We start from the raw sequence: 17506 nt of genomic DNA on the forward strand, positions 1-17506 counted from the left end.
TTCTTTATATGTTGGGAAATATTTTAATAAGTTTTGTAAATTACTACGTTCGATCCAGCCAGTTATATCCGAATTTTTTTCGTCTGTTAAGTACATCCTTTGAGGATTTCCGTAACGTGTATAACAGCCTCTTCTTTTTTGGAGATTTGCTACTTCATGTTTTGGAAATCTTGTATTCATTTTGTATAACTAATTGATCCCTGATGGCATGAGTTATCTGTGTACCAAATTTTGTCCCAATGGATATATGAATAATAATATAATTTATAGATAAGTGGCCAACCATTCTATTTGCTTTATTCCCTTTGTTTAGCCCTTGCAGGACACTTACCTTGGCTTAATCTTTCCCTACTTGCTTCACTTCTTCTTCAGCCCACTTTGCTCCCTTTGCTCAATTTCCTGCTTGCTTTGTTGTGTTTACTCAATCCCTTGGGGGCAACCTTCTTGTCTCATATAACAAACTCTGAGTAAATTATCTCTGCTTCTCCAAATGGCATTAGAGTACAAAGAGATTGTCTTAATCATAGGCTTGGTCTGATACCCAGCGGCCACTGGGTGTCTTAGACTCTTAACACATTCATGGCATTATGAAGCACGTGTGACTCATATGGACATGTCTAGTTAGGGCTACAGACATAATTGCTTGTTTTTCTGTGGGGCAGCGCATATGTTTTGATAACATAATTCTACAAACATCATACTTGATATATCTATATTATTTTATTAGGTGCAATAAAATATATTAGTTTAATAGTACACATCACGGGTGACTCTTGCCACCCTGTATTAAAATAGACTACGAGTCATAGGTGACTCTTAACGCCCAGCAGCTGCCTATACATTTATCTACTGATGCCTTGAGCGTGTTAAGTCAAACCTGAGATAAATGATCTGGCTCTGGTGATTGTCTGGAAGGATGAGCCTCGGCACCATGTCTGCAAGAACATTCCAAAGGAGGGGCCCTATGCATGACCCCTGGGGACAACCCCTCTGCAGTCTCCTGACAAACCTAGCACTTGGAGTCTGATACACGACAGTACGGTCACTCAGGAACTCCTGGTAAGTGATATGAGAGTGGTAGGCAGGTTTGCCTTTCATAATTCACCCATTGTGGATGGCTACCAGGCATTGTTGAATGCCCCCACAACATCTATCAAAACAAACAATATATGGAGGACTTGCTGGCAGTTCAGGTGAACCTGGTTGACCACCCAATGTAATGCACAGCAGGTTGACATGTCTGGCCAGAACCCATATTGGTGTGGGTGTAAAAGCTCTCTCTGTTTCAGCTGGTAATATATTCTGTCTCGAACCTTCCCCAGGACTGGCAATAGGCTTATCAGTCTGTACAACTTTGGTTCATCCTTCAGGTATCTACTCTTGTGAATTAACACAAGATGAACTTGCTTCCACTTCACTGGGAAGTGACAATATGTAACATTTCTGATATAAGACATAGAGCAGACCTGGCTGTACCTGATGCAGAATTTTTACCATTTTGGCCGTGATCCCATCAACGCCAGGTGCCTTCCCTTTCCTTAGGTTGCTGAAAGTATGGGCTATCTCAGAATTGGTCACCAGCATGGGCAGTTCCACATCCCTTCTAAGCCATCTCTATTCTTTGGCGTCGTCAGACCACTTGTCACATGGAAAATGCGATTNTGAGTATAATTTTTATTTTTATTTTACTGTCAATAAATAATACAGTATATTTTGTAATTATATATATATTTGTTATTAAAATTTGATATTCACATTTTGAACTTTTAAAAAATATATTTATATAAGGTACCTTTGTGGCCCACTGAATATATGTAAATTTCTAATTTGGCCCGTTAGAAAATAAGGTTGGACAACCCTGTACTAGACCGAGTGTGCTTGATTTCAAAAAGGTTTGCCACCCGTGCTTTAAAGCTGATGTATTGTGTGTGTTCTGTGGAAAAAAATGTCAAAGTTTAGTATTCCCTGACTTCAAAAAAGGTTGAGAACCACTGGTCTAGAGCAGTGGCTACCAAAGTGGGTTCTACTGAACAGTGAGTAAATCTATGGGGTGAAAAGAAGCCAGTGGAAGGCAGGTCCTGAAAGGTGACCATAGGTGAAGGTTAGGGCCACTGACAACCTTTCTCTTTCCTCTTTTAAAATGGGTAAGAAGAGACATTGCATTTAATTGTTTCTAGATGTGGAAAACAATGTACAGTAAGAACACAAAAGTGTGAGGTTCATAGAAAAGTTTTTATAAGAATATTTCCAAACCTTTCTCACACAAGAGAAGATGAGTTAGAAGGCATTGGGGTGTTTTTTGTTAGGGGATGTTGGGTATAACTTTATGGAACCAAGGGTGGTGGCTCAAAATAGTTTGGGAATCACTGGTCTAGAGCCCTAAAAATATCTCAATCTACTTTGCTACTTTGTAGTTCAATCTTCAAATTTCAAAATCCAGCTGTATTTTATGAAATAAGAGAAAAAAAGATAGTCTATATGTAAGGTGACACTCAAAAGAGTCTTACTATAAAAGCAGTCATATTGTCTCAATTAGAGTTGTTGTTGGTCTGTTGTTCTCTTACAGTATAGAGGCACTTTGATATAAATGAATAAGTTAACATATGTACAGTAATACCCCAAACTTACGCGATAGGTGGGACCGAGCAATAACTGCGTAAGTTGCATATATAAATTATATTTTAATAAGTTTGAATATAAAATAGAATACTATAGAATGTTAATTTAATATTAACATGAAATTTTAATTTTAATAATACTAAATTTATGCGAAACCGTAAATATTTTGTGAAAAACGAAATTACAAACATAAAAAAATACTAATTGTTTCTCTGTGTTTATACTTTGAGAAACAAGAATTAAGAAGCAATATTTAAACTATACTCAAGAACGCTTACTAGATCACCCTCGGGATGCTCCCTTATCCTCTTTTCAAAATAACAATATCACCGAGGGAGTTGTTCATGATATTCGATTCTCTTCTTTTTTATGTCTTATGTCTACATAATATTTGGAAACGTTAAATTCATTAACATATAATTTCACTGTATTTGCATATTGTTTTCCATTCTTTTATCATCAATTTTATTGTTCTCTCGAATCAGTAAATACAATATATTTACCAGTCACGTTACTTTCACTTCTTTCTAGAAGTATAGTAAGAAACCAAGCTGAAGAAATACTACCATTTTTGTATCAAAATTTCCGAGTTCTCTATAATGAGACGTATAGTATCGTATAAATGAGAATACTTAATATATAATATGGTCGCTAATCACTTCTTGCTTCGTCCTTTCGAGATGAGAACGTACAAGTGATGTTTTTTCATATATATTTTATGATATCGATTACCTTTTTAATTTGTCTAGTAATTGCTTCTCAAATTGGAGTCATCCATTAATTTATTTGTACAGTTTTGCGCCACTTTAGATCCTCTCCTTACCTGTTATATACAGTAGTCAGTAGTGTACTCTTCTTAAACTCCCTTTTAATTACGCGTACAAAAGTTCATAAATCCCCTGAATTTGAAGAAATAATTTTAAAAAATTTTTCAAATATTTCCTGAGTTTATGCATATGACTAGTAAGTAGACTTATAAGAGCAAATTTATATTCCACCGATAATAACAGTGGTATTGGTGGAATATAAATTTGCTCTTAATATACCACTGAAAGTCTATACTGTATAGACAATCCTTCAATTGTACCTCCATCGTGTACAACAATGTATTTTTCGCGACCACTCTTCCTCTCTTAAACTGTACACGTAATTAATGGACTGCCCATGTGTCAAAATCGAAAAATTTAAATAAAAATTTGATAAAATGGTTATTTGCTAAAAAAAAAGGTACATTTTTATTTTGGTAACTTTTTTACTAGTTTAAAATTATGTATAATCAATAAAAACTGATACTTTACAGATTATATTGATAGATAAAGCTTAAAGGAAATCATTCCGCGAATAAATGATTCATCTCATTTAAATAAATTAATTTAACAGAACTGATTCATCTTAATTGATGGAAGTTCATAATGAAATGTAATGACGTTTTTTGTTTCAAGAAAAATGCAATTAAAGTTTCATTAAGTAATTTCTGAAAAATATGAGTAAAAATTTCTGGGGGTCGACTGTATACTAATTTACTAGGCACACTTACTTATTGGCGGGTTGAGCATCCTTTAATCTTCAAATCAGCCTGAATTCGTCTAGGCAGGGTTTCTATGAGATGCTAGAAACATTGTATAAAAATGGTGTACCATGCTGTCACAAGTGTGTCATGCATGTCCTGGAAATTTGATAGATTAATAAGCCTTCAGTAAACAATTTTCAAATCCTTTCCAACTAATCCCAAAAATGTTCATTAGCATTTAAATCCGCCGAATGAACGTGACAATGCAGCAAATAGTCATGTCATGTTCCTGGAACCATTCCGTAGTGATTTGGAGTTTGTGTGTCTATGCCTTATCCTGCTTAAAGTAATCATCGAATTGAGAATAAACTGTAAACATGTCAAGGGATGCGCTATGATGTTTAAGTACGATGTGGCATTTCAGATGTGAATCTATTGTTATGAAGGGACCCAACGTTTGTCAGGAAAACATTATTTTCACCAAATTCTGAGCATGATGCACCATAAACTTTGACTCATCAGACCAGGAACTTTTCCCCAATTCTTTGATGATCCAGCACTGATATTTTTGTGCTCACCGCAAGAGTGCTTTCTTGTTTTTTGTTGATAGCAATTGTACCCAAACTGGCCGTGGACTGCTGTAGTTCATTTGTGATAAGATGTGGCTAGTTGTTCGTGCGATATTTTATTCTGCCTACCAAGATTGAAATTTCAAGTGATTTGTGAAATTAAATAGCTATCTGTTTTCTTGCACGATTTTACTATCTTCCTCTGACTTCTTTCATCAATATGCAATTTTCTACTACAGGAGTGCCAATGATTTGTTGTTTTCTCTTCGTTCATCATTCTCGATACACCCTTGAAACTGTGTTGCATGAAAAGTTTATAATAATCAAGATAGGAATCTGACTCCATAATGAGATTGAATTTATTACACGGCATATATACATCAACTAATCTGGTTGGACTTTCATGCCAAAGTGGCTTTCTTCTAGAACATGTTTCCAGTCCTGCTTTCGCTGACATGTTGCCAACTGAGATTATAAATAAAATTTACAAATCAATCAATGTTATCTAATCCATTTTCACTTTGTAGAAAAAGTACGAAACTTTTTAAACACTTTCCGCCATGTTGTCATTAATAAATCTTTTTTTCCAAGCCATAGATGAGTTCGGTTATGCCAATGGGGCTGCCGGATGGTGAGGATAGGACCCAACAACGCCGTCGCTGAGTTATCTCGCGTCCGCTTTTTTGCGTCTCTTAGGGGCTATCCATAAATTATGTTCGCATTTTTTTTTTTTTGAAATTTTTACTACGCCTGCTCATTGTCTTAGTTTGTCCAAGTTTCCGTATTCCCCTCCCCTCTATGAACGTCCAACAAAACTCAACCCACCTAAAAACCTTTATCACTTTATAAATATTAAAATGCATGAACTGTATAAAATTTAACGAAATAAAACGAACGTCCATTAAAGTTCAACATCTTCCCTCCCTCTTGTCCGATTTTGTTCGATTTGTCATGACCCCCTCTCCCTTTTCCAGTGTGTACGAAATTTATGGACAGACCCTTACGAATTAGTGTAAATATTCCATAAATTACTATTTTTTGATCACTATAAAAATTCGTTTGAATTGAGTTTGGATGGTATGAACGTCTGACAACGTTGTTATATACTAGTATATAAAAGTTTATTCCACGCCGGACGAAAAACTCATCACTAGGCCACTTCGCACGTTTGATCCTGCAATACTATAAATCCATATAAATATATAATAAAAGCATTAACACGCACCCTTGAAGCTCGCAATTTTACTTTTCCAAAGTAACGTCTTATTCCATTTTTTGTCATTTTATAATTCAAATCAGGCACTTAATTAGAAACGCCTTTTAGCGCTCCTTGTCGAAAGTATCTGCATGCACTGCACATCCTTTACGCTCTCTTATAAAGTTCCTGATCTGATGTATCCAGAACAGATCCTCCATAAAAAATTTCTTTCCGAGTTTTACAGAGTAGCATGCTGATGCCGATGGCCGAGCTGCTGAAGTGTCAACATATCGCTTTGGAGAACCCGGAATCGATTCCTTACAGGTCGAAAACACTAGGAATTTTTCAGGATGGTCTATCTCCGATATATTAGGCCCCATCCATCAGCACCTGAACGCTTCATTGTAGGCGCCGAATCCATAATAGGCCACAGGGTGGAAAAAGTTATTAAAAAAAACAGTAAATAGTACGAACGTTGGCAGAATTGTAGCTACAAAAGGTACTTATTTTGTAAGTAGTCATCTGTAAATACAGTCGACCCCCCTATAACACGGGTTCCTATAGTTCGGATTCCTATATTACGGCGAAAAAATTGCGGCAGTATTCGTACTTATACTATTAACGTAATAAAAGTTATATATAAAATTTTGGTTTTTAAAGGTTCGGACTTTATATTTATATTACATATAAATGGCGTATACTGTACTCTAAAATATAAAAATTTTGATTCTGAAAAATTAAAATTTTTAAAAAATATTTAATAATAATAATAATAATACTATTATAGTAGTAAAGCGACAATATCCGACAATAACGGAAGTTTCTTTTAGAGAGTGTGGGAATTTCATGACAGAAATACATAAAAGAATCGTNACTTGTCCAGAGTTTAAGTTAATCGTATAGCTGATATATATGTTAGGGGGCTTAAGAATTTTAGAAAGGCTTAGGTGGGGGCATAGCATAAAAAAGATTGGGAAACACTGGGTTTGAGGCAACCTCTTTGGCTCATCCTCTTCCTGCTCCCATTTTAGCTCACCCTCAACTTGCTTTACATCCTACTCAACCCTGTATTGGAATCAAACCCCTTCCATCCATTTTGCTTCTTTTGCTCAACTCAGCATTTTCCTGCTCACTTTGCTTCCCCTTTGCTCAACTCCCTGTGGAAGTGTTCTCTTCTGCTAAATCTCATTGCTTTGCTGCCCTTCATTTCATGAGCTGTTCATTTCAGCTCAATTGTTCCAATGGCTTACTCACATTTCCAATATAGACTATTCACAACAAATATTTTGTAGATGATTCATCAATTCCTGGTGCAACTTTTTCTTTTTTTCATGGAGAAAAGTGCCATGATGATTTTAAGCTGAATATTTTATATATTGACGACAAGACTATATCTTGTTTATAAAATCGTACTGCCACCTGTTCTTACCAGAATATAGGTATGAAGGAGTACATGTTGAGAGTTGATATTTGGCACAGAGTATTAGGTGCCCAAATCATTTGCGCATAAAAAAATTCAGACTTGTAGATAGTCAGGAAACTGAGAATCGAGTCAAAATAAAATACAAAATGGCAACCCTCTTCTACAAACAGGCAAAACAGCCACCTCACCCCACCAAAGTCAGGTAGGGGAGAGTACTATCCACGGTCATTCTAAGAAGTGGACTCGGACCTTAGGACTGAACACGTAGTTTCTTCTATGTTAAATAAAATTTGTAATCTAATTTTGTAAATTTGAGAGTGCTTCAAATATGACGTTAAAATGGTTTTATGTCGTTACAAGCGGGCTTTTTTTAACATTATCTAGTATAATAAAATCGTAGGACCGATAAAAATTTGACGTTATATTAGGGTTGTCGTTACATTCAATGACATTATAATCGGGTTAAACTGTATATTGTTTTTGCAAAATAAAAAAATAATTTTGGGCGATACAATAGCCACGATTAGTTTTTTCAAAAACGGGAACTTTTCGTTACGCATCAACAAAAATTCAACCTGGGCAGACATGCAACAGAGAGAAATTTTGAAATTAGATAAGTTGATTTCATCAAAGATGCATCGTGGACGATCTCGTGGTTGTGGCTGGTGAAGTTTGAATGATTGCGCCCAAAAGCAGCAATGTGAAAGAAGATAGGAGAATGAGAACGAGACCTGCCTTGAGCATCAAAGTGATTCTACTTAGTAGTGAGTCTCCGAGACATAGTCTTGTCCCAAATATGGTTTTGCCATTTTACTTGTTTTTTTTTAAATCAATCTTTAAAAAAAATATATATAGAAACACCACACCATAATTCATAATTATATATATATATATATATATNATTATTAAATATAATTTTTTTAATCATTTTTCATTAGTATACAATTGGCATTCAGCATTGTATTTAACAGTATTAATTAAATGCAAGAAATTTTAATGAACATTTTTTTAAAAAGTAATGAATAGAGGTAAAAAAAAAAGGTTTTATTTTGGGGATCAGGAACAGATTAATCTATTTTATATTGTTTCTTATGGGAAAATTTGTTTTGGTTTTAGAACAACTTGTAGGATTGAATTATGTTTGAGAACCAAGGTTTGACTGTACTTTTAATTGCTATACCAGTATTGATCATTGAAGTGTTTTGTATCATTAGTAGTAGCTTTGATAATCTCAATTAATCAACAATAATGAGAATTAATGTTTCAAAATGGAATGAATAAAAGAATAAGCCATTTTTTATATTTTTTGTTTCAGTTTCCTTCATGGTCGTTTGAGAACAGCTACATTAAGAAATGATTTTGAAGGTCAAGCAGTACTTTTAAACTGCCTATTAAGAAATTATCTACATTATAATTTATATTATCAAGCATTCAAACTTGTGGAAAAATCTGCTTTTCCAGAAGTAGCATCAAATAATGAATGGGCTCGATTCCTTTATTATTTAGGTAGGTAAATTGAAAATTCTGTAAATAGAAATATATGTAATTGAATTTTCGTTTATTTGGTAATACGGTAATTTTGACGTTGGCTAGTTTTAAAAAATAATTTGCTAATTTGGTTCTCTAGAAATTTAACTTTAACCACGTGTGTAACATGGCTGATATCGTGAGTAAAATTCTCCTTCAAGAAGATAATGTGAGAAATATTTCTGTTGAAAAAGCTATCGAATTAGAATTTGATATTGGCAACTTACTAGGAAGCGATAAAAATCCCGTTAATTTACAGAAATTAAGGTAAAATTAGCATAGATTATATAAATTGGGGGTACCGTTTGATTATCGATAAATAACTGTCTAAAAATGTTTATTCTGCTTTTGATATCTTACACTTAACTATGTCCTTGAAGTGTACTCAGCTCTTGTTTTGTCACCTGTTTGGGACCATCAAAATTTGGTGAAAAAATCAAATACTTCTATACCAACACACAAAAATGGTTAAATTCCAGATACTTATACCGTCATGGCGGCTCATCTCTGATTCCAGCAAACAAAAAAAAGGAAACAGTGGGGACGCACGTTCTAACCTAACCTAACCTATTCTAATAAATTACCATAATTATTACCAATTAAATTATTAGAATAGGTTAGGTTAGGTTAGAGCGTGCGTCCCCACTGTTTCCTTCTGTTTGCTGGAATCAGAGATGAGCTGCCATGACGGTATACGTATCTGGACTTTAACCGAATTTTAATTTAATTTTGTTTTGTTTTAAAGTTTTATATTATGATATTGAAAATGTTCCCAATTAATAAAATTAATAGGCTTTGGTTTCCATAACAAGCAGAAACAGATGTATATACAGGAAATCCTCGTTAGTTTGAAATTCAGAGGACGATATATATAAGATTTTGAATTATTCGAGATTTACATATTTCTGTACAATATGTCAAATGCCACATAACTGATGTAATTTATTAAGCAAATGAAATACGGCAACTTATACAGAATGCTACTTTCATTAATTGATAATTAACGATGATAATAGCGAGGTTGTGGTTGACATTCTCAACCATGGCTCTAGACTACTACGAAAACGTTAGATAACTATCCAAAATAGACTGCATTTTAAAGGTATGATGAAGTTTACTAGACTACTACATTTGGGCAACTCATTACTTTTTGGGCCAATTTAAAAATAATTTGGGATATACTTTGAAGAAATCCACTTTGCTTTTTATAAAACCTGTATCTAGTAACCTGTGTGACTTTGAGGTTCTCACCAGACGTTTGCTGTTTACTTGAAGTTTATTTATATTATTATTAGCAAGGTTGCGGCTGAAGTTTTCAATGCGAAAATGTGTACGTTGGACGTTTGGCACTGCCATCCTGTAAGGCTGGAAGTTTGACAATGCCATTTGGAACGTCAAGAATGGTTCCATTGACATTCCAAATGCCATTGTCAAACTTCTAGGCTTACAGGATGGCGGTGCCGCATGTCCAACGTACACATTTTCACATTGAAAACTTCAGCTGCAACCTTGCTAATAATAATATAAATAATCTTCAAGTAAACAGCAAATGTCTGGTGAGAACTTCAAAGTCACACAGGTTACTAGATACAGGTTTTATATAAGGTAAAGTGGAATTTTTCAAAATATAGCCCAAATTATTTTTAAATTGGCCCAAAAAGTAATAAGTTGCCCAAATGTAATAGTCTAGGGTCGTGGTTTGCAATCTGTGGTCTGAGGAACATGGGTGCTCCGTGAAGCCACTTCAAGTGTTCTGTGAAAAAATCAAATATACAATTAAAAATTGTTGCAAAAGAAAAATCAATACAATGTAAAATAATTTTTGTATGGGAATGTAATCAGTAAACGCCGATGTCGTCATCTACTAGACCAGGGATGTCCAACCTGCAGCCCACTGCACTCTAAATTTTTTTAGGTACATTTTCATTTATTTTGGTAAAGTATGTTGTAAAAATTATTCTTGTTTCACTGGATACACTTTGATGTCGTAATGACATACATAATTGATGCTGGAAAATTGTTTTATCTAGAAAACTGTTATGCATGTGGGGTAGTACATACTGTTGTAAACAACTCTTTTCATGCATGAGAAACATGAAAACTGCTGAAAGAAATAGATTGAGTAATTCCCATTTAACTAACATTCTTACAATTAAGACTAGTACCATAAAAGTAGATATAAAAGGAAAGCAATGTCAAAAATTGCATTGAATTTATTTTTATTTTGTGTGAGTATAATTTTTATTTTTATTTTACTGTCAATAAATAATACAGTATATTTTGTAATTATATATANTCTTGTATAATGTTAAAAAATTAACTGTTACTTTGACAGCATCATTCACAACTAAATTTAATGAATGAGAGAGATGCACCAGGTACAGAAAAAGCTCTAGAATTTATTTTCCTTAAATTTACGATTTATGTATTAGTTGTCGTAAAAATTTGTCTTTCCAAGACTACAAATATTCGAGTACAAAGTAACCAGTTTCGACTTATTTCTACTTAAGAAGTTAAATAATTAAGCGAATAGGGAATTTGGGACATAAACAAAACCCTGACGAAAGAGCCGAAATTTTACTTAAACAAAAGCTTAACCGAACCATCTCTAGCCGAGTACAGTGAGGACTGATTTCTTCATATTATTAATGTAATAAAGACAGAAATTTTTCCAGTTCAACGAGAGTGATTGAAAAGTTGTAAATTTTGGAAATTTCTGTGGACAACACCTGGTCCTAAAACAAATTAGTTAGAAAACAAATGACGGACAATCTGTTAAGTTTAACATATTTAGATTTTTACAGCTATGGTGAGAAACATTTAAAATTTACAACAGCCCTGTCACGTCTTTTGAGATATACTAGTGATGCGACAAAAGAGGTATTTGACATTAACCAGTATCACCACACACTGCACACTTACCAAAATCCTCTCTGATTCCACTTATAGGGAGCTATTTGACTAAGTGGTTAAGATTTAAAGAGTAAACAATATTTTATGTTATTTTTATGTACATTTCTTTACAAAGCTATATTTAATTATAATTTTTTTTAAAAGTATATTCATACAATTGAATATTTTGTACCAGGTATGTATATCCACCACACATTTTATTTCACCAAGTAAGTTTTTATAATTTTATTTTTAATTGTAGCCCTTATATCGTGGCTAGCGATTTTGAATGTAATTGCAATATTGAAAATTTATTTTAAAAAAGTTTTGGCTCAAAATCATATAATGAAAAAGAAACATTATTAAAAGAGAAAGGCCAATGCCTAAGTTAAATATAAACACTTCAATAAAAATTTTTGACATTTTCATGATAAAATGGCTCTGTAGATGCATAAAAATGCAAAAATTGTTTTGTTGGCTTGCCTACTACTGTATTTTCAAATGAAATTAGTCTGTGGAATAAGAATGGCTTTGACAATTTAGCTGGCAAAAAACACAAAAAATCGTCGATTCTTTTGTATTCGAAGCAATTTGGAAATCAAAGCGGAATAGAATTTAACATTAGTAAATAATATAAAATAAATATTGAAAATTATAACAATGTAATTACAGCTAATAGATATATTTTATCTAAATTAATAGATGTTATATGTTTTTATCAAAGCAAGAATTGGCATTTAGAGGGCATAGGGAATCTATTGAATCTAATAACAGAGGTAATTATATTGAACTTGTTTATTTATTAAGTACGTCAGATAAATAATCTATTAAAAATATATTTAGAGAATTAACTGTTGCCCCTGGAAGTTGGCTTCTTACAGGAACACAGTTTCCCTATCATCAAATGTCATGACATGCCGCTGGTAAACCATGAGCAAAGCAAAGTGCATGCTTAAAACTAACTCAAATGGTTCTGTGGTGTCATCTTGGGGACATAGGTTGTCTGACCCGGAGCTTTTCTATATGTTGTATGCTTCCAACATCAGTGTATCTAGTAAATTTCCTTGCAATCTTTCAACATTCAAGCTATGAGAAACATATAAATAAATGCTATGGAGCGTTTGGTTCCAACCAGTTAAAACCCATCATGCTCATGCTCATTCGAATATAAATTGCACACCCACAGTCAATCCGGCATCAAATTAAAAAATTAATTTGTAAATATTTAACGTCGAAAAACTGCTATTTTCACTTTAATCTAGCTTTTTGATACGTTTTTAGTTGAACTCAGTCAAAAAAATAGTTAATTCAATTATAATTTATTGAAGATTTTAATTTTTTAATACTAGAAGGTAATTAGCATAAATTACATGATGTCATGTTTCATCTTCACTGCTGTTCAAATTTATTGTCCTAGACATAAGCCAATATTTGTTTTTACTTCTACTGGGGTTTAGGCTTTTATTTCAACCTTGATTGTTTGGTTACACAAAGTGGAGAGATGGGCTTCATGTGATTGCATGCTTGACTTTTTACAAGTGTTCCTTACCTTGAAAGTTTTACTTATTACTTACAAGGTTCCTTACCTTGAAAGTTTTATTTATTTATTTATTTTTCGATTTTAATTATTATTAATTAACTTTTTGATGGATTCTTATATCTTTGTATTATCTGAAGTTGCAGCTTTAAATGTATAAAACTTAATTTAAAAAAGAATGTTTTTCTTAGATTTTAAAATTCAAAAATAAATTAAATATTGTTGGAAATGCTAAACTATAAGTATAGTGTGTTTTATTTTTGTTATTATTATACATTAATTTGGCATGATAGTCATCCTATTGATTACTAATAGTATGTTTTACGTTATTATTGCAAACAGATAAATATGTTTATAAAATAATTGATTATATTATTTTAATTTTTATAAATTATTTAATTTGATGCAATTGGACATGCTCAGAATCGATTGTAATTAATCGATTCTGAGCATGTCTGTGTCCATATTAATTACTGTGGCGCATTAATTAATATGGCAGCGGGACTTGATTCAATTACTTTTTCATTTCAGATGTTTAATTAGTGTTACATTGTGTAAAATTACATTAAAATATGTTTATTATAATTATAAATCTATATAGGAATAATATCTGTATGTCTGAATAAAACAAAGCGATTATAAAAATAAAAAGCATTGCATCTTGATCATTTGTAAGCAAAGTTTTATGATTGTAGTTTTTAAAAATTGAGATTTTTATTTATATTTTCTGTAATTTGATCTATAAATGCAAAAAACTAAACTTATCATATATATCAACTCTCTATGAATAATTTCATCATTTATTTATTGACATCATATTTGTTAAATTTCACGGGATTGTTTATTTTTCAAATTCAGGGTAGTAAAGCTTTGTATATTTTCTCCTGTGAAAGTACAATCTGCCAGTCTCCCACTGTGAAGGACAACAAACTGCTAATCATTTTATTACTTTTTCATAAACTCCTTTCTCTGTCAGATGTGAGGTCGAATGATTAACAAATTGTTTTATTGTACTCGGGAATGTTTTCTTTTAGATTTGACAACTAGTATTGCCAGTATTGAATTCTGTAATTTTATTTTTAATTATTTAAAAAAATATTGATAAAATTACCAAATAAATGTTTAGGTCACAATTACTAAATGGTATTGCTATGTAATGAACATAAATTTTAATTGTTGAAAAATTGAAAGTGTTTCATTTCTTATCATGCAACTGATTGGGAGACAGTGAGGCTAACACTGAAGCGAGGAAATTGCGGCATTGTCAAAATAGCTGCAATGACTTATTTGAAATGAATTGGGATTGATCCTGTCATTGAAACCAGGAGAAAAAGATACAATGTATAACATTATGGTAAAGGTTAAATATTCTACATTGGTATGTGCAACAATCATGAGAGTACAGCACTCTTGTGCTGCGAGAAAGTTTATTGCAGGTGGTGGTAAGATATTGGTTCTTGTAAAATTTCTCTGGGGAAAAAGGCCATATGTTCTGAAGCGATTCCCGCGGTAATTTTAAACTTATCAGTTGAGGAATACTAGAAAGCCTGCAGTTCAACTGTTATTTATTTTTGAGAAATTTAATTAAAAAAACACCATGTATTTGCTAGATACATACGTGCCAGTGGTGTGCCGTGACATTTGATGATAGGGAAGCTGTGTTTCTGTAAGAAGCTGACATCTAGGGACAATCAGTCAATTGCGCGTCATTGATGGTCTAGGGTCCATTTGTATCGTTTCTTCGATAAGCCAGAAAAACTGTAGACTTCTCTAAATGCATTATTAATATCACAATTACATTCTGAATCGCTAGCCACGATATAATGACTACAATTAAAAATAAAATAATAAAAACTTACTTGGTGAAATAAAATGTGTGATGGATGTACCGGTATATACCTGGTACAAAATATTCTTCAATTGTATGAATAAACTTTTAAAGAAAGTTATAATTAAATATAGCTTTGTAAAGAAATGTACATAAAAATATAAAATATTCTTTACTTTTTAAATCTTAAGACAATGCACTTAGTCAAATGGCTCCCTATGAGTGGCTAATGGATGGAATCTAAGACGGTTGCAGAGCATGCACACACGCAGACTGCCAAATCCCCAGGGTGCCGATACTGGTCAATGTCAAATACCTCTTTTGTCGCATCACTAGTATATCTCAAAGGATGCGACAGGGCTGTTGTAGATTTTAAACATTTCTCATCATAGCTGTAAAAATCTAAATATGTTGAACTTAATAGATTGTCCGTCATTTGTTTTCTAACTAATTTGTTTTAGGACCAGGTGTTGTCCATGGAAATTTCCAAAATTTACAACTTTTTGGTCACTCTCATTGAACTGGAAAAATTTCTGTCTTTATTACATTAATAATACGAAGAAATCAGTCCCCACTGTACTCGGCTAGAGATGGTACGGTTAAGCTTTTGTTTAAGTAAAATTTCAGCTCTTTTGTCAGGGTTTTGTTTATGTCTCTAATTCCCTAATCGCTTAATTATTTAACTTCTTCTTAAGTAGAAATAAGTCGAAACTGGTTACTTTGTACTCGAATATTTGTAATCTTGGGAAAAAAGTGGAAAAAGAAATTTTTATGACAAACGGATACATAAATCGTTAAGGAAAATAAATTCTAGAGCTTTTTCTGTACCTGGTGCATCTTTCTCATTCATTAAATTTAGTTGTAAATGATGCTGTCAAAGTAACAGTTAATTTTTTAACATTATACAAGAATTGTGCACTGTTTCTTCTGCATCCCCTTAAAGATGGGGTGTACGAAATCGTAATATCACCGGTTTAACATTGAAATCAGTGAGTAATATAAAATCGGAGAGCGGAATAAAAATATCAAATACAGTAATACCCCAAACTTACGCGATAGGTGGTACCGAGCGATAACCGCTTCTACTGTACTATTTTAGATATGATTTTTTGTTTTCAACTATGTTTAGTCTTCATTGAGTACTTAGGTGTATTAAATTGATAACATTTCAGACATTGTTATAAATATTTTTTATGTATTTTGATTTTTTAACCAAATGTTCGAACCATTTTAAATTTGAATTTGTTATTGCATATTGGTTCGATTATAGAACAATTGTAAACATTCCAGAAAATTGATTAAATTGAAAACAGTTCATTTGATTCTCAGCAATTCTCATCATTCTCAGCGGTAGGTGTTATATAACAATTACTATGGTTGTTGAAATACTGAATATAAATAGTGTTTGCTTGCAAAATCCGACTGGGTGAAGTTGTGGGTAACAGCTAGTACTGTATATATTAATACATATTTATATACATAAGTAATGCATAAAATTTAAAATAAAAATAAATAAAATTTTCAATGTTTGATATATTTAATTTTTAATGTAATTTTTTCTAGGTCGTATTAATGCAATTCAACTAGAGTATACCAAAGCTCATAAAAATTTACTGCAAGCTATTCGTAAAGCTCCACAACATACAGCTATTGGATTCAAACAAACAGTATGTTGATTTTTTGTAAAATTTTGAATGATTTCTAAATTATATAGCGAATCAACCCTAATTTAATAGTTATTTGTAGGGTTACCAGAAGTCTTTTATTTTAGCAAAACTGTTCTTATTTTTTATTGAAATGAGAAATGATACAGTTTGTCCTTTATTATTATTTTTCAATGCCTTTGCCAATGGCAGCGGAGGATTTCTGCATAGCATATGCCTTTCTGTATATAATCTTCCTATTGATTTACTATTAAATATTTTAAGTTAAAATTTAAAAATATATAAACAGAATGTTTAATTATTAATATTAACTAAAAAAATAATTGAATTTTACTTTTTTGATATGAAATGGTGTGGAATGGAAGTTGGAGAATGGCAGTATTAAGTGTCCTATAATCTAGTCACATAAATCTGACAAAATAATTAACNTCATCCATTTTACACTAAAAAAATAATTGAATTTTACTTTTTTGATATGAAATGGTGTGGAATGGAAGTTGGAGAATGGCAGTATTAAGTGTCCTATAATCTAGTCACATAAATCTGACAAAATAATTAACACCTCAGTGTTGTGCATTACAATCAACAACTGAGGTGTTAATTATTTTATTTGATTGTTAGTGTGAAGTGTCCTTTTACAATTATTTTAAAATCTGGCAACCTTACTTATGTGTAGAATTAAGATGTGGAGTAGTAACAAAATTGAAATTTTTTATATTATTTTATTTTTTAATTTTAG

General features: G+C 32.2%; 1 protein-coding gene across 1 annotated transcript; it reads left to right on the forward strand.

Moving 5' to 3' along the window:
* Positions 1 to 1219: 1219 nt before the first annotated feature.
* LOC111621258 (probable 26S proteasome non-ATPase regulatory subunit 3) lies at positions 1220 to 17163 on the forward strand. Its single transcript, XM_023363339.1, has 3 exons — positions 1220 to 1434; positions 8635 to 8825; positions 16667 to 17163. The coding sequence occupies exons 1-3, from the start codon at positions 1220 to 1222 to the stop codon at positions 16777 to 16779; spliced, it is 519 nt and encodes a 172-aa protein (XP_023219107.1). The 3' UTR covers positions 16780 to 17163.
* Positions 17164 to 17506: the final 343 nt, after the last annotated feature.

The sequence above is a fragment of the Centruroides sculpturatus genome, unplaced genomic scaffold, assembly GCF_000671375.1.
Source record: "Centruroides sculpturatus isolate CEXI.00-Female unplaced genomic scaffold, Cexi_2.0 scaffold271, whole genome shotgun sequence".
Lineage (NCBI taxonomy): Eukaryota > Metazoa > Arthropoda > Arachnida > Scorpiones > Buthidae > Centruroides > Centruroides sculpturatus.

Coding starts and splice junctions, on each gene's coding strand:
- LOC111621258 (XM_023363339.1), top strand. CDS start 1,220: ATGCACAGCAGGTTGACATGTCTGGCCAGAACCCATATTGGTGTGGGT. Junction 1,435..8,634: donor TCACTGGGAAGTGACAATAT/GTAACATTTCTG, acceptor TTTTTGTTTCAG/TTTCCTTCATGGTCGTTTGA. Junction 8,826..16,666: donor TCGATTCCTTTATTATTTAG/GTAGGTAAATTG, acceptor AATTTTTTCTAG/GTCGTATTAATGCAATTCAA.